Raw genomic sequence first — 24,858 nt, forward strand, 5'->3', positions numbered from 1 at the left:
CGGAGCAGAGCCATGTGTGTACAAGGTGTACAGAGCGGAACCGCTTGTGTGTGAGGTGTACGGAGCAGAGCCATGTGTGTACAAGGTGTACGGAGCGGAGCCGAGAGTGTCCGAGGTGTACGGAGCGGAGCCGCGTGTGTACGAGGTGTATAAACCGAATCAAAGAAAAACCCAAATTTTGGTCAAAAAATGTATATAAAAATTAAATAAGATATATGAATAATAAAAAAGTCATAAAACAGATATACGATTAAAATACCTTTATTAAGTAATAGTAATACGAATACATATAAAAAAGATGTGTGCTCAAAAGAATTTTATATATACACCTATATAGGTTAATAAAGCACGGCGTTCCCCATTAATAAATAACTATATTTTATCCCTCTATACATTGGCTCCTTAAAAAAGTGACATAAAATATATGGAGACCATATAGGCTCAAACAAGTGTCTGTGCATAGAACCATGTGGTGATGCAAAACAATCAACAAGGAGAGAAACCAATGTGATGGTATAAAGTGCAAAAAATGCAAATTCCAAAAATAAATAAAGAGTGAGTGTAGGGGAAAGGAGGGAAGAATAGAGGGTATATACCTTGGAGGAACGCTGCTGGATGAGCTTCCCTCCTTTCCCCTACACTCACTCTTTTATTTATTTTTGGAATTTGCATTTTTTGCACTTTATACCATCACATTGGTTTCTCTCCTTGTTGATTGTTTTGCATCACCACATGGTTCTATGCACAGACACTTGTTTGAGCCTATATGGTCTCCATATATTTTATGTCACTTTTTTAAGGAGCCAATGTATAGAGGGATAAAATATAGTTATTTATTAATGGGGAACGCCGTGCTTTATTAACCTATATAGGTTTATATATAAAATTCTTTTGAGCACACATCTTTTTTATATGTATTCGTATTACTATTACTTAATAAAGGTATTTTAATCGTATATCTGTTTTATGACTTTTTTATTATTCATATATCTTATTTAATTTTTATATACATTTTTTGACCAAAATTTGGGTTTTTCTTTGATTCGGTTTACAAATCTTTTCTCGAATGGTCTACCATTCTTCCAGTGGCACACACTTATACACGTTGAAAAAGGTATACTAATAGAATTATAACCATTTCATTATTATTGTTATATATATAAAAAATATATATATTTTTTTTTTTTTCTTTCTTTCACGTGTTTTTTGTGGTATTGCCTTAAAATCAGGTTAATTTGTGTGTACGAGGTGTACGGAGAAGGAGCCGCGTGTGCACAAGGTGTACAGAGCAGAGCCGCACGTGTGCGAGGTGTACGGAGCAGAGCCATGTGTGTACAAGGTGTACGGAGCCACGCGTGTGCGAGGTGTACGGAAAGGAACCAGTACCAGTCAGTGTGCCCACAGTACCAGTAGAATAAGAGGGGTAGGAAACTAGGTGGCACTTGTCACATTGAGCCTCTTATACTTTTACTGCTGTATAATCATATGCCCTGAGCACCCCCATAAAGTGGGCCAGCCCCAGACAACAGGGTACAAACAAATCAGTATTACTATCAGTCCAAGTGGACAACTATATACGTAAAGTTAATGATGTCCCTGTGCCAAGCATGGCGGAGGATCAGAATACACTGAGGAGACCAGAGCAGCGGGGTATGGGGAGAATTATATGGGGCCCATTATGCTGTATGAAGTAATATATGGTGCCCTTTGTACTGTAAGAAGTAATATATGGTGCCCTTTGTACTGTAAGAAGTAATATATGGGGTCCATTATGCTGTATGAATATATGGGGTCCATTATGCTGTATGAAGTAATATATGGGGCCCATTATACTGTATGAAGTAATATATGGGGCCCATTATACTGTATGAAGTAATATATGGGGCCCATTATACTGTATGAAGTAATATATGGGGCCCATTATACTGTATGAAGTAATATATGGGGCCCATTATACTGTAGGAAGTAATATATGGGGCCCATTATACTGTAGGAAGTAATATATGGGGCCCATTATACTGTATGAAGTAATATATGGGGCCCATTATACTGTATGGAGCATTATATGGGGCCCATTATACTGTATGAAGTAATATATGGGGCCCATTATACGGTATGAAGTAATATATGGGGCCCATTATGCTGTATGCAGTAATATATGGGGGCCATAATACTGTATGGAGCATTATGTGGGGATAGGGGATGACTTTCTGTTTGTTGTGGATCTGACCGCTGGGACCCCCATGATCCTGCGAAATGTAGCTTTGAAGAGCACCATGTAAATGGAGCTGTGGTCAATCATACGCACTGTGGTGCCATTCACATGTGGCTCTTCAAATAACTCCTTTAAGAGAGTGATGAGGGAACGACAAAGTATAGAAAAAATTCACTGATCGGGGTGAGGAGTGTTATAGTTTGTGGGCTGGTGGGATTTGTGTGGCAGGGCTGCATTTTTGTCCCAGTCCGGCCCTGTGCCAGGCCTACCATTGCCATTAATGATCCTTGTTCTGGATACTTCTGTGTTGTTCTTGTATGTGCGTGCGATGGCGCTGACATCCTTGTGTTCGGACACCTTTTTTTTTCTATTTATCTAAATCAAAATGTCCACTATTGCACTCAGTTTTACAGGATAGATATAAAAATCTACTTTGTGTGCGGGGGGGTCATTTTGCTGTTCGCCTCAGGCAGCAGAGAGGCTAGGTTCACCCCTGGTTATCCAGATCAACTGGATATCTCATACATGTCTAAAGGGGGTTTTACACTAAGCGATATCGCTAGCAATATCGCTAAAACGTCACCGGTTTTGTGACGTTATAGCGATATTGCTAGCGATATCTCTATGTGTGATACTTACCAACGACCGGCTCCCCCGCTGTCCATCGCTGATCGCGCGAGAATGTCCGGCTCCATTTCTCGTCGTCCGCTTCCTGCCGTGTGAGACGAGCGACGCGTGGAGGTGGGCGGGAGGATGTCAGGATCGCTGTGTGTGAAAGGTAAGTATCATGCGCTGCGTCGCTGCTGCATCGCTGTGAGATCTGCCTGTGTGACAGCTCACTAGCGATCATTTAGCGATGCACCAGCGATCCTGACCAGGTCGGATCGCTCGTCGGATCGCTGGTGCATCGCTAAATGTAAAAGGCCCTTAAGATATCCAGCAGAAACAATAAAGATGTGTTTTGTTTCAGGACAGAGCTAGGAATCCAAGATTATTGTACAAGATGCATTTGGCTGCTGTGTTGCAGTGTGACCATTTTCACAATATAGGCTGCTAATTGGACACAATAGACAAATTCATCTCCTCGTTTCCAATTATATAAGCTGTTATACACGGCGTGCTATCTGGATGTAAGTGAATAAACAATGCTTCTGCAATCATGGCATCCTGAGGTCAGAGCTTGGAGATTATGTCTCTATAGTCTGTAAATAGAAAACTTGAAGCACATTTTGTGTCATGTTATTTGTGTAATAAAACTTTAATGACGCCACATTGATTTACCTTTTTCAATAAGTTCAGCATCTTTGTTTCCTGGGCAGCTTCCTTGTATTTCTTCCATGTATCCTGAAAGAAAGACAGACTGATTAAAGGAAAATGATAAAAATTGCTGTAAAGGAAAAGCTGAACAAAATACAATGGCCCACATTTATTAACCCCAAAATGTTTTGTTCCCTAAACATGTCTAAATGTATATCTAATGTAGTATACGTGCAACAAAATACAGTACTCAACGATCGTCGTGTTCTCCGGTTTTCAGTGCCTCTCAGGTTCTCCTTTGCTCACATGGCTGAAATTCCAACTTGCCAGAGGACACCAGGGTTTATATGAGAGATGGAAGCTGCTTTACTGTGTAATGTGACTTCTGGTTCACATATAAACCCCAGAGAGATTCAACAAGTCAGAATTTGAGACTGAGACAGAGTGAGAAGAGAACCAGAGGGGTGCAGGAAACAGGGGAAGATTGCGATCAGTGAGTACAGTTAGGTCCATATATATTTGGACAGAGACAACATTTTTCTCATTTTGGTTCTAGACATTACCACAATGAATTTTAAACAAAACAGTTCAGATGCAGTTGAAGTTCAGACTTTCAGCTTTCATTTGAGGGCATCCACATTAAAATTGGATGAAGGGTTTAGGAGTTTCAGCTCCTTAACATGTGCCACCCTGTTATTAAAGGAACCAAAAGTAATTGGACAATTGACTCCAAGGCTATTTCATGGACAGGTGTGGGCAATCCCTTCGTTATGTCATTCTCAATTAAGCAGATAAAAGGCCTGGAGTTGATTTGAGGTGTGGTGCTTTCATTTGGAAGGTTTTGCTGTGAAGGAAATATGCGGTCAAAGGAGCTCTCCATGCAGGTGAAACAAGCCATCCTTAAGCTGCAAAAACAGAAAAAACCCATCCTAGAAATTGCTACAACATTAGGAGTGGCAAAATCTACAGTTTGGTACATCCTAAGAAAGAAAGAAAGCACTGGTGAACTCATCAATGCAAAAAGTCCTGGGCGCCCACGGAAGACAACAGTGGTGGATGATCGCAGAATAATCTCCATGGTGAAGACAAACCCCTTCACAACAGCCAACCAAGTGAACAACACTCTCCAGGAGGTAGGCGTATCAATATCCATATCTACCATAAAAAGAAGACTGCATGAAAGTAAATACAGAGGGATCACTGCACGGTGCAAGCCACTCATAAGCATCAAGAATCAAAAGGCTAGACTGAACTTTGCTAAAAAAACATCTAAAAAAGCCAGCACAGTTCTGGAAGAACATTCTTTGGACCGATGAAACTAAGATCAACCTCTACCAGAATGATGGAAAGAGAAAAGTATGGTGAAGGCGTGGTACAGCTCATGATCCAAAGCATACCACTTCATCTGTAAAACACGGCGGAGGCAGTGTGATGGCTTGGGCATGCATGGCTGCCAGTGACACTGGGTCACTAGTGTTTATTGATGATGTGACACAGGACAGAAGCAGCCGAATGAATTCTGAGGTATTCAGAGCCATACTGTGCTCAGATCCAGCCAAATGCAGCCAAACTGATTGGTTGTCGTTTCATACTACAGATCGACAATGACCCAAAACATAAAGCCAAAGCAACCCAGGAGTTTATTAAAGCAAAGAAGTGGAATATTCTTGAATGGCCAAGTCAGTCACCTGATCTCAACCCAACTGAGCATGCATTTCACTTGTTAAAGACTAAACTTCAGACAGAAAGGTCCACAAACAAACAGCAACTGAAAACCACCGCAGTGAAGGCCTGGCAGAGCATCAAAAAGGAGGAAACACAGCGTCTGGTGATGTCCATGAGTTCAAGACTTCAGGCAGTCATTGCCAACAAAGGGTTTTCAACCAAGTACTAGAAATGAACATTTTATTTACAATTACTTAATCTGTCCAATTACTTTTGGTCCCTTTAAAAACAGGGTGGCACATGTAAAGGAGCTAAAACTCCTAAACCCTTAATCCAATTTTAATGTGGATACCCTCAAATGAAAGCTGAAAGTCTGAACTTCAACTGCATCTGAATTGTTTTGCTTAAAATTCATTGTGGTAATGTCTAGAACCAAAATTAGAAAAAATGTTTTCTGTCCAAATATATATGGACCTAACTGTATATTACCTGCACTTACACTACATATTTATACTGGTTTAGGGGATAAAAAAGTCTTACATGTGCTTCTATAAGAGGAATGTATTTTGCACCAATAAACTGAAGAGGGGAGTTGTGAACTGGGCCTCATTTATTGGGAGACAGAGGCTTCTTACAAGATCTGGCACACTGGAAGGCTGGCCATACACAATAGAAGTTTGCTGACCAAAGCATCGTTCGGGCCAAAAGCCATCTCAGCCAACTCTCCCATACACAGGAGTGCCTGCTTGAGTGCTCCTATGTTCTCTATGAGAAAGCCATCGACAAACACCTCAATTGGCGGCTTATCTCAGGGAGAACAATGTGATCAGTCTGAAATTGGACCTGCTAGATCGATATCTCTCGAAACCATCAGTCATCGACCACCCACATACACAATAGACTGTTGACTGAACCTGACAACATAGTATCCTGTGTATGGGGACTTAAGACTTAAGTTTCTTTTTACTTCTGGTATGAGCAGACATACATTAGTGCCACTAGTTTGTGTAGAAACATTTAATGATTGGCCAAGCCTAGGGTTTTTGTACTATGTTTGGAGTTGGTGTTAAATTCGAGGGCAATTATTGATACAAATTTTTAACCCTTGTAAATGTTACAATATTAGGATATAGTTCCTCTCAAACCAATGTAATAGAAATCATCATAGACCACTTGTCTTTGAGAAAATCTAACATTATTTGCTTTTCTTATGTAAAATGTATTTTCCTAGATGTCTTTTAATGTCACTCTTGTGCGCTTGATTCTTAGATGCCTAGTTTGGATTTTCATATTTAATTTAATTTCATTTTTACTAACTTCAATTTGTGTCTCATGACTCTTCTGGATCATGACCTGTTCTTCCACAGCTCTTCGATGGAGTTCTTTTTTCTCAGCCTCGAATGTGTCCATCAGGGACTGCCCTTTGGAGTAAAGTATGGTTAGTGTTTGATGTCACACATCGTAATGGAATCATGTGCTCACCCCGGGGCAGCAATGACGGATTCTTCTGACACATGTAAAAGTGGTTAGGATTGCTAAAAAGGATGACCCACAAGGAATATTCAATGCCAGGTCTTTTGGATAAATGTGGCAAGCACTGCATAAAGGAAAGTTACTCATGCCCCACTCGCTACATTAGTCTGTATTAAAAAAATTCTCTCTAAATCTATTTAAATGGCAAAGAACATTGCACCATCCACCAGTGTATGGAAGCTAAAACCGGATGCTGGTCCAACACAGATAGGTGCAATACTTTCCGTTACAGTATACTTTTCTTTATTTACGTTCCACTAATAGTTTTGGCTTTCAGCCTCTGCTGTTAAAGTGGCCAAATTACATCAAAACCTTATAATGCTATATATTTACCACTAAAATAAATGCCGGAATTTGGTGACTCAGCAGAGACACTGAGGACATGCTTGGGATATACCATCAATGACTGATAAAGTGTAAACCCCAATCATTAGACGTGACTGCTGTATTAGAAAACCACCATGTGTCATCTCCTGTCTACTGCTCATGGCTTTCACCAGAGGTAACATGGTCAGCTCCTAAACTAGAAATGTCCAACCATGCTGCCTTCACAAAAAGCCACGCTGAGTCAACGGGAAATACACTAAAGGGAATCTGTCACCAGGTTTTTGCTATGTAATCTGAAAGCACCATAATGTAGACTCAGAGACCCCGATTCCAGTGATGTGTCACTTACTTTACTGTGTTTTACTGTTTCAATACAATCATTGTTTTATCAGCAGGAGATCACTATAGGACAACTGGCCTCGTGTCTCCTAGTAAAGTCAAGCCCCCAGCACTGATTAGCATCTCTCAGTCACTATACAATATACACAGAGGGTTATGGTACGGGTGAGGTTATTCACAGCTCAATAACTGAGCTCTGCTAGATCTACAGCACTTAAAACTGTGACTTCATCATAACTTCTGATCCCAGAAAACTAAGTGGCACATCACTGGAATCAGGGTCTCATGGTGACGTCAAATTACAGTGCAAAAACCTGCTGATAAATTGTCTTTAATTCAATGGCATCTCATTATAGTAATGAATGGAGGTCAAGGGTGATGAAAAGAAGCCAACGTATCTACATACAGGCTAATGAAGAAGTTAACTGTTGCTGCAAAAGAAAGAAAATGTAACTGCACCCCAGGTTATCTTTATTTTGTTACAATATAAACAGTTACTCAAAAAGAAAGTTTGGCAGAGACATATAGCATAATATTTACGATGCTCTTACTTTGCATTGATAGGTCTATTAGCTTCTGCTCTTCAAAGGACTCCTTCAGCCTGGTCTCTTTCTGCAGCCATGCTTCATTCATCTCTTCTGATAAGCTCTCCTGCAGAAAATTTATACAGTAATATCCATGTGGAGCATTGCAGCATTCCCTCAGATGGTTAAACCCGCTTTTCTACGGGATGTCTGTACATTAACATTAAAAAAAATGAGAAAAAAAGGTCTATATGTTGGGGAAAATCAAAAGATTAAAGGGGTTCTCCAGGCTTTTTGATAATGGTAAGCCATCATTAAGATATAAGTTATCAGTATCAGATCAGTGGCGGTCCAACACTGGGAACCCCCAAAGATCATCTATTCTTATCTACAGATGGCAGATGGATGTAGACATTGAACAGAGCTGTGGTAAAAGCCTTCATTCAATGAATAGTGGCTCCTGCTGGGGACTGAAGATCAGCTCCTCTTCTCTTGCATAGGACTTGTTCTGCAGTTCCTGACAACAGCCACTACATGTTGAATGGAGGTGCTTACCGCAGCAATGATTACAATTTTACAATGTGTACCATTTTATTCCGTACCTTGCCCTCTTACTGGGAAATTATTGCCAGAATTTAAGCCTCGCCTTGAAGTGTATTAGGAACTCATCCATGCAAATGTCTCTTTGGGGAATGCATTCTTCAGAATTTTGAAAAGTCAGTCAAAGTTCTGGTGATCTCCAGGTGGACACTATGCATTATCGGTGAATTGCAAAAAGTTTGTGAATGACCTCAAAGCATTTCCTGGTCATTGCCATGCGGGAAACTGGAGTGTAATATAAATATCAGCACTGAATATTGCTGAACTTTTGGCTTCTTCAGTATCCCCATGTGACGCACAAGGCGCCAAGACTTGATAATTTCAACTGTGTTTATGAAGGTCCAGTTAGCAAATGATGAAGTGAGGTTTTGGGAAAACAAATTGTTGGGTTTATAAATTTGTCTCAGCCACTATGAGATTTACAAAATTCTCAGAAACAGACTATGAAAAAGTCTATTTCTGTGAAGTCGATCTGTGTCAGATTGGATTCCTGATTGGACCACAAAATCAGCAATCTCAGTCTCATAATCTTCAGTGGTGTGGTCCATAGGGGGTCACTAACAGTGGATGCTGGCTCATTTACTATTCTGGGGCTTCTGCATGGGAATTCATTACCACTGGAGGAAGAAGAGGCAGAGAAGGAAGGATAAGGGAAGTTGGCATACTCGCCCTCATTATCAGTGTCGGAGGCAAGGAAGACGTATGCATCCTCGGCTGATTACCATCTTTAGGAAGAGTGGGACATGTTATTTTGGGTGGTGTGTGTTTTTGTTGTGTTTTTCACATGTGTGTGTGTTGTGGACAGCCAAATTATATTTAGTTGTGTGTTTGGTGTAAACGTTTTTTTATTCATTTATTACATTTAGAATAGAACAAAGGAAAACAGAATACAAGAAAATCTTGAAATGAAAAGATAAAAACGAGAACATGTGGTAAATAAAAAAAGTGAAGTAGACGGACAACAGTAAAAACAGTTACTGAACGCCCGGCCACTAAATTACGCTAATCGTAATTCTATGCAGTAGGAAAAAGCTGTGGTATAATTACTACAGGAATTTTCCACTAAAATACATAAACTAAAATTACTAAATGGATGACAATAATAAAAAAACAAGCACCTGCAACTATCTGATGCTGATTCTGATTCTATTTATTAGTAGAAAAAACTGTAGTATGATTCCTACAATCATTTTTCCACTAAAATTCTGAAACTACAATTACTAAATGGTCATCAGTAAAAAAAAACTATTTCGGTACTCAACGTTTCCAAATATCTGATAAGCTAATTGCTACAGTATATTTTTTACTGTGGATTACATTGCCCTTAAACTAGTCCTATCAACTAATCTTTATTATTCTTTTTATTTGATTATTTTTTTTTTTACACTTTTTGAAAAAAAACAAAAAAAAAAAAACAACCAGATGCCGATCAGTGATGTGCATCACTGATCAGCTTCTCAGTGGCTGCAGGACACAGTCACAGAAGGTGGTGCAAGGGGGAAAAAATAGAAAGGAAAAAGAAAGTCCTAAAACAAAAGTGAGCATGGACGCTGATCAATGATGTGAATCACTGGTCAGCACTCAGCGACTAAATGATGGCAGGAAGCACTAACGGAGGTGGTGCAAAGGGGGAAAGCTGCCAAAAATGGAGTAGTCAAGTAATGATTAGCGCTCAGCGGCAGAAAGGGGATTGGGAAGGGATTAGGGATAGAAGGAGCATAGTGGATTAGAAAAAAGCAGGGGACAGGAACAGGTCAGGAACATTTTAAATTTTCTGTTTTTCAAGTCATCAATCAGCAGAAGTGAATGCACAGCCTGGAAATAGTCTGTGGCACCATAAGTCCCTGCAGGTGAGCAGCAGAACGCCACAGTGACCGATCTGCATACGTCTCCAAGCTGGAATAAGGTGGTGAAGAGCGATGACTGCTACGTCAAAGTGCCCTCTTGATCACTGATTGGTGCGATCGGACGTAATAGTCCAATAGCAACAATCAGAGCTAAGACTGGTTGTGCCAAGCACCAGCCTACGATTGATGTCAATTTAGCGCTAATCATAACAAAATATCAATGTTTCAGGCACTTTCATTTGCTGTCATTGGCTATGCAGAATTGTACAGTCAATCACAGTGATTGTAGTTTCAGGGGGTAGCTAAACTCCCGTGGCGATGAGTACAGGTGCCCTGCTGTCAGACACAGCAGGCACCTTCATGCGATAACCGTGTCTTCGGATATGGGGCCTGCATGATCGCCATGATGGAGCTGTACGTTATAGGCTGGAAATCTTTGCCTGACCACGACATATAGGTACGTCAAAGGTCGTGAAGGAATTAACATGTCACTTCTTTCTCAGTCAGAAAACTACCATAGCTTATACCTGACTCTGGTATTGCATAAAGTCTTGATTTTATAGAAGAAACATATCTAATTGTGTGTAAAATGTGTTCGGTCTGGTTGTCTCACCTGGTAGGTTTTAAAAGAGCTCTTGACCAAACCGAGTTCTTTATGTAGGTCATCTATACACAAAGACACAAAAACAGTCGAGAGTCATCATATATTTAATGCTTATTACAACTAATTGTACTTCTATCCATACACAATCCATTCTGGGCTTTGTAAAACTTCCATATTCCTTATGAGAACCACTTTAGGAACTACAAAGTATGAGGTTACTTGGTACTTCGAAATGTTGACTGTATAGCCTGTGCGAGGGGACATTCTAGGGGAGAAGTAGTAGTGGAGGAGAAGCTAAAGCTGGTTTCATACGTATGTGTTTCGCTTTCTGCACTTACACCGTGAACAGCCTCATAGGCATATTATGTGACTGATGAGCTTGTGTCAGGAGATCGGCAGCCAATTTCTACATTGAAGTCCAAGTATAGACTGCTAAACAAGGATGTGTGAAACTGGCCTAAAAGTGTAAGTATTGGCGACACAGCCTCCAAGTTGGTCGATTCCCTAATACTTGTCTCATAGCCAGAAATTGACAAGTAAAAGCAGTAAGAGAATCAAAGCTAAGTGTCAGCAAGGAGATTATTTCATTACCAGGAAGCACCAGGTACACCAACAGCACAGTAAACCCAAAAATGACTGTGCTGTTCAATTTTTTTTGTAAGAGATTAGTAAATGTATTAGATCATTCATTGCTCTGCAACTTATCTACTGTAAATATAAAAACTATTCATTAAAAGGAAGAATTCAGCCAACAGTGATTTGCCTTGATGTGGATCTGTCACTAGATTTTGCAATACCTGGGGAGGTTTGTGCACCTCCTTTGAAAATCCATGTCAGGCTATAATATCCTTAAAGAGGACCTGAGCATGGTATATTAACACCAAAACTGTGGCCTCTGTTCACATGGTATGCATCTTTTAGCACTGGCTGGCCCGCCTGATCTAATAGTATGGGCATCACTAATAGGTTCAGCCGGATGCTTTGCATTTTCTGTGTGAACACTGCCACATACAGATTCTATTTTTTGTGCCTTATCATACCAAGCGGCCATGTCCTGATTGGAGGCTGGCTGCCTCATCAGGTATTTTTGCACCTGTGCCATCTTAATGGGTCCGTTGCACCTTGTTTAGTTCATTTGTTCTGTGGCCTTGGCAGGTAAGCATCTCTGCCTGCATTTTGGTGTTTTTATCTAACCTAGTCTTTTTGGTGTTTTTTTGTCATGGTATATTAACCCCATCATGGAATAATGGCTGCAGAGTTGAAAAGGTTTTTTTTTTTTTTCTAATCTCCATTGTGGAGATATTAGCTCATAAAGTTTATGTTATAATTTATATTATAGTTCAACTAGGTGTTACAGAGATTTGTCTCTGGGGTGGCTACTTCTTTCCCTGCATAACGCTGACCAATAACAAGCGAGCAGCAACATACATTGGAAAGAAGAACATGCCCCCACAACATCTTAGGCTGGTTTCACATTAGCGTTTTTGCGTACAGCGCATCGAGCGCTATCGGGCGCATGCGCCATGCACCCCTATGTTTAAAATGTAGGGCACGTGGTCTAGTGCTTGCACGCGTTCATGTGCGATTTTGTGCGCATGCGCTTTTTCCAGGTGTGTGCCTAGATGCTACATGTTGCATTTTTTGTTCGGCCCAACCTTGTCAAAAAAACGCATGCGATTGCGTGCACACAGAATGTGCAAAAAAACACATTACAGTCTATGGGGTCGCAGGCGTGCGCATGGACATGCGCCCACCTGTGCTTTTGAGCGCATGCGATATTTGAGTAAACAATGTCTAGACATTTCTTTAAACCACCCCCTACACAAGAGACATTGCTTGTGGGGTAGTGTAGATAAAAGAAGGTGTTTGCACTGGCAGACCACTATCTACTGACAGCCTGGAAGACAGAACAGCAGCCATAATTTCTGAGAGAAGTAGCAACTTCAAGAATGTGAGTATTCTGAACCTAATGTCTGCCTGTCCTTTTTAAAATTTATTATGTACTAATTTTTTTTTGTATTGCAGCATGTCTTCTTCAGAGGAGTACACACTGTCTCGGGGTGAGCTGGCCCAAGCAGAGCGTGAAGTGAGTACCTTCTACCCTACAGTTTGGGTAAGTATTCGCAGCTGTATGTACACATGTGGCAAATTAATTTTTCTTCCTTTTCAGACCTCATCGGCTATGGCAAGTGAGGACGAACAGCAGGAGCAGCCAGTCCAAGTGCGGGCGGTGACACGGCCTGTAAGTATAGAATGACTGTGAATGTCCCTTTTTTTTCTCTTTTTTTTTAACCCTGCCTTTATTTCTGTCATGTTTTTATCTTCAAACTTGCTTCTTTACTGTATCTTTTTCTATCTTTTTCATTTCAAAATCTTTACAAGAAACTAAGGTTTTTCTTTTTTTTCTAGGCTCCCCAACGGGACCAAGAAATCACCCTGGGCAATGAAGCCCTCATCAACTTGGTCCAGGAGCATTTCCCGTTGTGGGACAGCCGTGATACGCAGCACGCGGACACGTCGGTGACCCGGAGGCTCTGGAACGAGGTGGCCGCAGCACTGATGGATGGCTAGGACAACGCCTGTCAAAGGGTCCGCAAGGATTTTCGTAAGTATTTCAATGCTATGTGATGCGGCAGTGACTCTTGTCCATGATCACACAGGTGTGTTTCATGCTAGATATATTCTAGCATGATACCCAATTGTGTTATCATGGTCATCAATGAGTGCATTGTATATTGTATTGTTTTGTGATACCGCTGTCTCCTAGGCCGTGATGACACAGGTGTGTGTCATGCTAGATATATTCTAGCATGATACCCAATTGTGTTATCATAGTCAACAATTAGTGCATTGTATATTGTATTGTTTTGTGATACCGCAGTCACCTAGGCCATGATGACACAGGTGTGTGTCATGCTAGATATATTCTAGCATGATACACAATTGTGTTATCATGGTCAACAATGAGTGCATTGTATATTGTATTGTTTTGTGATGCCGCAGTCACCTAGGCCGTGATGACATAGGTGTGTGTCATGCTAGATATATTCTAGCATGATACACAATTGTGTTATCATGGTCAACATTGAGTGCATTGTATATTGTATTGCTTTGTGATGCCGCAGTCACCTTGGCCGTGATGACACAGGTGTGTGTCATGCTAGAGATATTCTAGCATCATACACATTTGTGTTATCATTGCCAACAGTGCATTGTCTATTGTATTGTTGTGTGTTGCCGCAGTGACTCTTGGCTGTGCTCACACAGGTGTGTGTGATTATAGAGATTTGGCCATCAGTGCATTGTATAATTTTTTTTCTTTCTTTTTCCCTCAGTGAACAAAGTCAGAACTCGTTGTCACTCGATGAAGGACCACTTCAACAGGGATGTTCGTGATGAGGGCCAGGTTCACAGTGGTTCAGCGGCAAGGACCAGAACAAAATACCGATATCATTAGGAGTTGGCATTCCTAAGACCGGTCCTTGCCACCAGAGCTTAAGTATTTTGGTGTATTGTTTTTTAATCTGTGCTTTTCTATTCCACAGCAGTTGGTGCTTGTACATGCATTATACTAATGTTTTTCTTTTCTTTTCACAGCACCTGGAGCAGCACCCTGCAACCTGTCCCTGGAGCGGTCTTTCATCGAACGACCTCGGACCCGTCCCAGCCATCCGACAGCAAGGAAGCATCTTGCAGGTCAACAAAACAGACAATTGGAGACCAGGAAGCTGGTATGTCAGGTCTTCCCCTTTCATAGGTCTCTGCCACTGGTTTTGCAGGCACTTCCCGCCAGCGGCAGAGGGCCTCGGACAGGAATGTGATGCCCGAGTTCCTTCACTTGAGCTCGGCCTTTCAGAATGGCCTCAAGGCGCTGGCAGACAGACTGGAAAGCGGTTTTACCCTCATGGAACACGGTTTTAACCACATGGACCACCGCTTCCAGTCTGTCGACAGTCGCCTTGACCGTCTGGAAGCCGACCTCAACAGACCAGCACACCATTTTTTCAGCAAAATTGAATGGGCCATGGCGGAACACCTTAGTCCAGATCTCCAGCTGACTGTGATGCAGGCTTGCAACAATGCTTTCTTGCAGGCTATGCAGCAGAGTCAGTACGGGCAGCAGTCAGTGGTGGCATTTCCACCTGTGCCACCACTGACTCGCTTCACGTCACTACAGACTTCTGCTGCATACCACTGGCAAGGCCACCTGCAATCCAAGCCAAGCCGGACACCACTACACCACCACAAGTCCGAGTGCTACAGGATACTCCACCGCCACCACCATGGCAAGCGCTGCTCCTGCCTGGACCACCACCGCGCGCCTGCTTGGAGAACCACCACCGCCACCACTCTTCCAGCTTGGCACACCGCCGCAGAAAACACTCCTCCTGCTTGGAGCACCTCCACCAAAACAACTCCTGCTGCTAGGAGCACCGCCACCGCTCCTCCTGCTAGGAGCATCGCCACCGCTCCTCCTGCTAGGAGCACCGCCACCGCTCATCCTCCTAGGAGAACCACCACCGCTCATCCTCCTAGGAGAACCACCACCGCTCCTTCTGATAGGAGCACCGCCACCGCTCCTCCTGCTATGAGCACCACCACCGCCACCGATACTCCTGCTTTGAGCACCACCACCTCCACTCCTCCTGCCTGGACCAGCACTGCCACCACCCCCACCGAGCATCAGCAGCAGAGGGGTGACCCGCATTCAATATTTGCCGATACCAGGCCCAGGTCCACCAGTTCCAGGCGGTCACCCAGCACAAGGAGGTCCACAAGTAGCAGGCGCTCCAGGCAGGACCCTCAAGGCAACAGGAGACACAAAAAGAGAAGGACTCTTACCTTCCCTCCCCCATCACCTCCCACTGTGTCTCAACCTGCCTCCAGTTCCATCCTTGAGCTCCCTTCTCCCACTACTTTTGTTGCCCCTTCCCCTAGAACCCCTTCTGTTTTTTTTGTTTTTAAAATAAATGTTCAGTTATGGTTTACCATAATAATGTTTGATTAATGTGTCTTTTGCCGGCTACACACACTGCGCCATACACACTGCGCCGTACACTTTGTGTTTTTGCCACCACATAGCTCCATTACCTGACATGTTTCTTGTGTCATTCATGGAGATATGTGTAGTCAAAAACACCACAATATGACTTGTATTTTCACCACCACTCTCTTCAGGCTGCTAATATTGTGCAGACTGAATAGAGGATGGTGTTGAGTGCAAGGCATATCTATTGTTACCTTGCCATGTATCAAAGAATGAATTGATGATGGTGTGTTTTGACCATCATCATTTCACTCTGTGACACAAGGCCAGGGGATTCTAGATATACCTTGTAATTGACCACATCATCTATTCAGTCTGTGGCGAATAGACTGAAGAGATGATGGAGAAAATACACGTCATATGTACAATACCCTGGCCTCGTATTATAACTATTTATCACACCTGGCCAGGTGAATACACATGAGTTAACCTGCAGCGTCACTTCAGTCTGCATTATCTATTGCATGCAGATTGTCGCGATGCTGTAGTTTAACTCATATGTGTATTCACCTGCCCAGGTGTGATAACGCCACCATGACACCCGGCCTGGGGATTGTAGAAGTTGTATAAACTTTATCATCTCTCCAGTCTGCGTTCATACTAAAGCCACAGTGGAGATCCTACAACTAATATTTATAAAGTGAAGGATAAAATTGCATCCCAAAATCAATATTTGTAACATCAGGCCATGTGATAACCAATATTAGTTGTATTATCTCCACCGTCGCTGCACATTGAACACAAACTATAGAGATGATAAAGGTCATACAACTTGTGTGTATGTAGTCACATGGCCATGAGTACTAGTACATTCATGATGAACAAAACACAGCATCATAAATTTACTGGTACACCTGGGCAGGTGATTATTGTATTGGAGTGTATAAAAACAGAGTGTACTCGGTACAGGTATCAAAATCGTTTTTTTATTAACATACACACAAGAAAACAATTTCACACCATTTGATCTTGCAATTCCACACTTCCTATATCAGAGATAAAGTAGGCCACAAATCGGTCCCTCATTTGGCCAACTTCAACGGATGACCGGAGAGGGTAATGAGTGAATTCAGGCAATGGGTTTGCAGCTGGTTCTTCGAGTTCAAAGTTAGGGTGCTCTTTAGCCATCACAAAATTATGAAGACCCACACACGCCTTCACCACCTCAGCCACTTTTTCCAGCTTTAGATCAATGACTGTGCCAAGAATGTGCCATCTGGAGACAAGAATACCAAAAGCACACTCTACAGATCTTCGGGCCCTGGTCAGTCTGTAATTAAAGATTTTTTGGGTGTGGTCCAAGTCATGACTGGAGTAGGGTTTCAGAAGGTTTTGGCACATTTGGAATGCCTCATCCTCAACTATTACAAATAGCTGTGGCGGACCTTCAATGTGGGGAAGAGGCCATGGCGTGAGGAAATTAAAATGGTTGCCATACAACCTATGGTCCATGTCAGAGTTCTTAAAAGCCTGTGATTCATTACCCCGGCCAAATGCCCCAATGTCCACCACAACAAACAGTCTGCATCCGCAATGGCCATGAGTACTGTAGAAAAGTACTTTTTATAGTTATAGTACTCATCATAACCTGTTCTTTTGGGTTTTATTATCCGGATGTGTTTCCCATCCACCGCTCCCAAACAGTTGGGGAAATTGCAGACTGTCCAGAATCTTTCAGCGATTTGCATCCACTTTTCCGCGGTGGGCAGGGGCATAAATTCTGGACAGAGAACGTCCCACAAAGCCCGGCAGGTGTCGGCAACTATTCTTCACAAGGTGGAGATTCCAAGCCAGTAATGGAAGTTGAGTGAAGATAGGGCCTCTCCAGTAGCCAGGAATCTGCCAAACAGAGAAAGAATAAAAATTAATATTTATGTCTAGAGTTTTGTAAAACACTGAAATGTAAAAATATTAGTACATGGCAGACCAATAATTCTGCTGGCTTTGGAATAGTACATGGCAGACCAAAAACAATTATGCAGTCATTGGTTTTTAAATATTACGTACCGTAATGTGACCAGGAGCCTTTTCTCAGGAGCAATCGCATGACGGAACTGTGAGTCCTGTCTCCGGATGGCTCCTTGAACACGAGCAAGCAAATCCCTGAAGCTTGCTTGGGACATCCGGGTATAGTCACTAAATTTCTCCGGGTTTCCCTGCAGCTCGCTGTAGAGGGTGTGGTACGCTCCACAGCTCTCCCGGAGTTCAATAATCGGATGTATCCACAAACGCCCCCGCTGCCTGTCTTCGCTGTCTCTCTCTTTCCCTTCATTGCTGGCAAGCAAATGCAAAAGACTGAGCCAGCGGGATGTCCAAATCCAAGTCAAAGTGAAAAGTCTTCCAACGCAGATCCATGTTCGCAAAGGAAAAAGCAACCAAATCTGAAGAATTCCGCTGTAACAGGGTCTATATAAAGCATTCCCATGACACACGCCCACTGGTGTCCCATTGGTGGAGTCTGTTTCAAGGATTTTTCTCCTGTGAAATGGGACACCTAGAGAACGCATACAAAAAAGCATGACAACGTATAAAAATGCTGCAGTTTTTGTCGTCATGCGCACCCTGATGCGTAAAAAAAAAATCACTGCTTTTACATGCGCTCGCAAGCGATTTTTTAATGCGTTTCAAGTGTGCACGAAATGCTGCGCAAAGAGGAGAAAATGTGAAACTAGCCTAAGAGCAGCTTTCTCAGTATGAGACATATAATAACAGAAAGTCTGCTCCCTTCAATGATCTTTTTGCAGATCTGTGTGTGATTACCAAGTGCCGGAAGTACAGCAGAGATTAACATCTATAAGCTTTCATATCATGTCAGTCAGAGTAGGGGAGGGGCACTACAGCAGAAGTGAGCTTGGTCTCATTACAAGCTCTTTTACAGCTCTCCTCTCACAGTACTGTCAGTCCCTCCCCCACATAGACTGCTGTTAGATGAAAGCTGAAGTTGTAGTTATCACACACAGCTTTGCTCTGCTGTGGCACCTTGTAGTCATACAGAGCTCTGCAGTGAGACAAGTGAGGAGAACAGGCTGTCATTTCAAATGTCACACTGAGAAACCTTATCTAAGCTTATGTAGGGGCTTGTTACTTTTTCCCCTCTATGTTGCTGCCTGATAATGATTGGTCAATCTTATGCAGGGGAAGAAGTTCACGCCCCCAGAAAACAATGTCTGGTAACTCCCAGTTGGGCTTATTATAAATTATAACACATTTTACAACATAATATCTCAGCAACAGAGATGATCAATTTAAAAATAAAAACTATGTTTTATTCAGCTCTGCAGCCATTACTTCCTAATATTGCCAGTTTAACATGTTAAAACTGGTGAAAGGTCCTCTTAAAATACAAATGCAAGTAAGCATGTCACTGAAACTTTCAAAAGGATTGTTCAGCCATTCTGACATAGAATTGCAGCCTCACCTGGACTAAGATATATTTTACAATGCATGCAGTTTGTATTGTTAAATCTGGTAACATGCCGCCATACATCTATTACACTTGCCATATGTTGATATATGATAAATCCAAAGGATCTCAATACCGTCTCCCTCCTTTACCACCTTCATGCGCTACTGTAGTTAGAATAGAAATCAACTACAAAAAATATCTGATGTTATGGAGGATATGCCGTGTTTCGTCCATTACATGATCAGTCCATTGGTTTCAAAGGACCATGTGAAATGTTTAAGTGTAATTTAATAATAATAATCTTTATTTTTATATAGTGCTAACATATTCCGCAGCGCTTTACAGTTTGCTCATATTTTCATCACTGTCCCTGATGGGGCTCACAATCTAAATTCCCTATCAGTATGTCTTTGGAGTGTGGGAGGAAACCGGAGTGCCCGGAGGAAACCCACGCAAACACGGGGAGAACATACAAACTCCTTGCAGATGTTGTCCTTGGTGGACAACATCTGCTAACCACTGAGCCACCGTGCTGCCCAAATTTGAATAGTACTTTGCACATCAGATACATTTAATTATTGGGGTTTCAAACTGTGGGACACAATATTCAGCTCATTTTCGGGGGACCCTTCTAGCAAAAAAGACATCTTACTTAAAAGGATCCTGTCAGCAGGTTTTCCAACTATAAACTACAGCAACCACCTTTATCAACTATTTTACAGTCTTGAAACCTGCAAAGTCCCAAAAATATCTTTTATAATACTCTCATACGGCGCAGGCGAGTCTTATGGGTGTCACCGGTTGTGCTCAGCAACTCCTCTATCCCTGAAATCCTTCTGCGCTGATTCATGTGGATGATGTGTCCTACGTCATCCACACAGCTCTTCTAATCTCACTACGGCATAGGCGTACTTAGCCAATCTGAGAACAGAGTAATGTACTGTAATGTGTGGGGCAGAGCGAAGTACACCTGGGCAGGGGCGAGATTATGGGTGTTGTGTGGATGATGTAGGACGCGTCATCTACATGAACAGGACAGGAGGACGGCAATTGCAAGGATAGAGGAGGCGCCGAGAAAGACCAGAGACGCTCATTGGACAGGACTGCATCATATGAAGGGATTATAAAAGGTGATTTTTGGGCTATGGTTAGAGGCTTATGGTATATGCAGATTACTAGACTACTGTAAAAGATGCAGTGAAGATGGTGGCCATAGTTTGTATTGGGAAAACCTGGTGACAGATTCCTGTTAACAAAGAAAATTATATTTTCCTACAAACTCATTTTCATATAAACTTACGTTAATGCAAATTGTAAAGACTTCCTATCTGCCATCTTTATGCAAAGCTTACACAAACTAATAATTGTGCTATATTTTAGAAGATTCTGTCCAATTACCATATTTGCTTTCAGCTTCTTCTCTCTCCTGCGCCAGTTGTGCACGGTCCTCCTGTTGAAGGCTAAGCAGCTCAGCAGCGTGTTTCTCCTTCAGGGTCCTACATATACAACACAATTAATTGTAACACACATATACACATATGCAACATAAATTTCAGTTGAGGTTATCAGCAATATTGCTTGAGACTGCCAGTCATTAATATATTTGTGTAAACATAAAACTTGGTGCTCGTATAGGATTAAAAAGATTATTTTTTTTAATGATGGCAGCAACAGCAAAAGATGTTTCGGTCCATAAAGTCGACCTTCTTCAGTATGGCATTGCTTAGGAATACTGATTTGTCAGCGCCTAGGGAATAGTACGTTATCCACTGCAGCATGAAGAGAGCGCTCATTTTCAAGTGCCAAGTTTTATGTTTTTATGTTATGAATATAAGGATAGGACCCTACTTGAGTACAGACCCACCGGAACGGTTGTGTTATATCATTCTTCAATTAACATTTTTGTGGACACTTAATTATTTTGTTTCTAGATTTACTCCCTTTATATACAGCCACAGCCAAAGACGATAACAGCTTATTGGTGGTGTTCCAAGTGTCGGATCCCCACCAGGCTCATATCGATTATCCTATCCTAAGGGCACAATCAGACAGCTGCATAAATTGGAGCAAGATCGAAATGCAGTGAACGGACTGGTCAGCAGCTCTTCTGACCCGAACTTTAAGTATTTCTATGCATCTGTCATGCTCGGGTCGGAAGAGCCGCTGGCCAGTCCGTGCGCTGCATTCCGATGCATACGGCCCTAAGGATAGATAATTAAAAGCCAATTAGTGGACCACCCCTTTATCAACCATTTACCATAAAACAATTCTTGCAACATATGTAGTTATCATATTAATGACTGAATAATAAAGCTGCACTAATCAGAGACCACTTTATTATTTTTTACAGCTGATCGCTGGTCTCCCGCCTGTCACACACAGCGATGCGTGCTGGCCAGCGGGACACCAGCGACCAAAGAAATGTCCAGAGGTTTCTTCCAGCGATCAGCGATACCGGCAGGGGGGCCGCTCGCTGATCGCTGTCACACACAGCGATCTCGCTGGTGAGATCGCTGTTACGTCACAAAAGTTGTGACTCAGCAGCGATCTCGCTACCGAGATCGCTTAGTGAGACGGGGCCTTTACATAGCAGACAGAGGCCTACCTGATCTCTTCCTCTTTTTCAGTTGTTAGCTCCATAACCTTTTTCTTCAATTCCAGGCCCATCTAACAAAAAAATACAAAACTACAATTAAAGGAGGGTGGGTTACAAGATACAATTCTAATACTAAGATTTTTTTTTAAACAAAGTGGGTTCATATGAATTAGAAGTCAGGTCTCCCTTTGGGAGTGGACATGCACTAGAGACTGAGTATACAGCTGCTATAGGGTAAAGGTGCAGACTGGCCAAGCCCTGGATGTCATTAGTCCACTTGCCGTAGGACTCTCCTCTCTAGAGTTAGTAGGTCATAAAAGAAGGCATGGAAGGGGAACAATTTTCATCCTAACTTATTGGAGCCCCTCTTACACCAATGCCCTCCAAAAATTAATGGTTTAATAATTTTTATTGAAAACGTTCAAGTATTTAAGAGCTGTATAAAAAATAAACACAGAACACGGGGAAAGGGAAGGAGAAAGTGAAGGGCAATAGGGAGTGCATATGTCGCCTAGATGCAGAGGTAGACTTCTCCAATCCATTTGTGTCCCCTTTTCACTTCGGGATTAAGTGTGAAAACCAATATGATAGCGAAGATCAAAAGTCAGTCCGGTATGTGGCATCATCGTCAGATCTGGCCCTCAAGTGTTTGATCTAATATGATTGCATGAAGTTGGGGCAGCAGTAAAGAAATAAGGAGATGGGTGGGAAACAGAGCAGCGGGTGCTGAATATTACTATCTTAGTGCATTGTTGAAAAAAAATCTCTGTTTTTACAGCGGTCAGTATGGCCGGACCTCTCCAACATCGCAGAGATAATTTTATATTGCTGTTACTGCGGGGGCTTAAGATCCTTTTCACCTCATTATAATAATTTGCTTCTTCACACACAATCAATGCATAGTATTGTTATCTATAACTATTTCACAGAGTATCTGATCGGGTAATTAAATATTATGAAAAAGCTGACAAAAGAACCTTAGAGCAGAGCGATCGTTAAATGAGGCCCACCTGATCTTTATTGGGCTGTAAATGTCAAATTCAGGTCACAAACACATCTCACAAATAAGGAGCATGAGAAGATCTCAAGGTTTGGCATAACATACATATAAAATGGAATTTAATTGCAGCAATAAACTAATAAATTCCATATCACTACATCTTATATATTGTATGTTACAGGTAAGAAAACATGGAGGAATTTCCCTGTGTTGGTCAAAAAATGCTGCCAGAGCCAGCGTAACATTTTGCAATCAACAGCGAAGTATTGGGAGTCCAATGTCTGAGGTTTTCAGCACTAAAGCCTGTGTAGTATAGTACTGAAATAGGTACAGCTGCCCCACGGAGCACTGGAGTAAAAGCTGGGGGTCTCTAGACACAACTAAGGAAGAAATCCAGTGCAGGAGGGTACATAGGATGTGGCAGCAAACAGCCTCATGCCTTTGCTTTAAGTTACATATGAGCAATTGATGTCTGTGGGAGGAAAGATGCACCAGAACAACATGGAGGAAGTATATTATCGCTGCTTAATTTGAGGGCCCACTGCACTTGTCAGGTCCACCAGGACTGAAATAACCACTAGGCACTGGAGGTCCAGTGTATAGAGTGGTACCTTGTAGAAGTCAGCAAAAACATGCAGTAGTAAAATGGAAAATTTTAATTTAACCAACTCCCCTCCCCTGCTGAAATTACTAGTAAATCTACTGTCTTTCTGGTGGGAGAGGAGAAGACTGGACATCAGGAGAGAGGCATAATGGCACCTCCCTCTTGGAGCTGCAGTTAGCAGAAGTTGCTGCTCCCACTAATCAGTGCACGTCTTCCCAGATCTACATATTCAAACAAGTCCCACCCCTGAGGACTGAGGTTAACTATTGAACTGATTTGTGCAGAACACTGTGTAAGTGCAATAAATGTTTGAAGGGATGTGATTACTATTGCAGGAGGAGGGGGGACACAGACTGCCATATCCTGAGGAAAAAGAAGAGCTCTACACAATTCTGCTCAATCTACCACATCATCACAAAATTTGTCCATTCACAGGCAGTCGTAATGTTGGCTCCCAGTGCCACCATTCTGTCTGTGTGTCTGAATCTAAGAGCAGTAGGCATGATAAAGTCCCTAAATTGTGCCCTCACTATGGAACTTAAATCCACATGTAGTACAGACTGGAGCATTTGGGAATGGCGTGAGATGAGTAGTTATAAACCTGAAGTTGGCTGTGGGGCCTCATACTCTGTAGGGGCCATCATACTGTGTGGGAGGCTGTGGGGCCTGTGAGACTGCGTGTGGCGACATCTTAATGTCACTAATATGTAATGTATGATAGATACATAGACTTCTTATTTTCAGTGTATAGCGTGCTTAGTGACTTCTAATATGCTTACCTTTTTCAGTAGACTGTACATACTGTATATAACCCATATAGTTACCATAAACTCAGAATAAAACATGTGCTTACCTTTTTATGGGTTCGCTCATGTTCTGATATCTCTTGCTCCAGCAGGGCAGTTAGTTTAGCAATTTGTTCCTGCAAATCTTCCAGAATATTTCCTCTGCAAGCGCAAGGATCAAAAATGAGATCTGAAGCTTTTAACTCAGACAGACTACTTTGATCCTTCACAGTCAGCAGTTTTTTGGCTATTTAGCAGAGCTATATAGCACACTTGGCCACAGGTGCCATAAGCGAACAGGGCTTGCTCTTAATGGCAACAAAAGAAAAAATATCCAGCTCAAGGCAAAGCAGCTAAAATATAACAGTATTTTATTGGACAATTACAAAAATAGAGGAGAAATTCCTTTTAAAAATCTTGATACAGCAGACACCTATGCACACCAGAGGAGAAGATCGACGCGTTTCAACTTCAGAAAGTCTAAAGGCCCAGTTACACATAGCGATCTC

The 24,858-nt window shown here is 42.1% G+C and overlaps 1 protein-coding gene across 1 annotated transcript in view; it reads right to left on the reverse strand.

The window, feature by feature from the left end:
• Positions 1-24,858, reverse strand: part of FLACC1 (flagellum associated containing coiled-coil domains 1) — a 125,407-nt gene that overhangs the window by 23,914 nt on the left and 76,635 nt on the right. The window contains exons 7-13 of the mRNA XM_073551492.1: positions 24,418-24,511; positions 21,970-22,031; positions 20,763-20,860; positions 10,921-10,973; positions 7,888-7,987; positions 6,455-6,558; positions 3,497-3,559 (exon numbers count right to left, since the gene is read on the reverse strand). Of these exons, the coding sequence (XP_073407593.1) occupies positions 3,497-3,559; positions 6,455-6,558; positions 7,888-7,987; positions 10,921-10,973; positions 20,763-20,860; positions 21,970-22,031; positions 24,418-24,511 (574 nt within the window). The remainder of the gene's footprint in view (positions 1-3,496; positions 3,560-6,454; positions 6,559-7,887; positions 7,988-10,920; positions 10,974-20,762; positions 20,861-21,969; positions 22,032-24,417; positions 24,512-24,858) is intronic.

Source organism: Dendrobates tinctorius, unplaced genomic scaffold (genome assembly GCF_039654945.1).
Source record: "Dendrobates tinctorius isolate UK_male_01 unplaced genomic scaffold, ASM3965494v1 ptg000177l, whole genome shotgun sequence".
In the NCBI taxonomy this organism is placed as follows: Eukaryota; Metazoa; Chordata; class Amphibia; order Anura; family Dendrobatidae; genus Dendrobates; species Dendrobates tinctorius.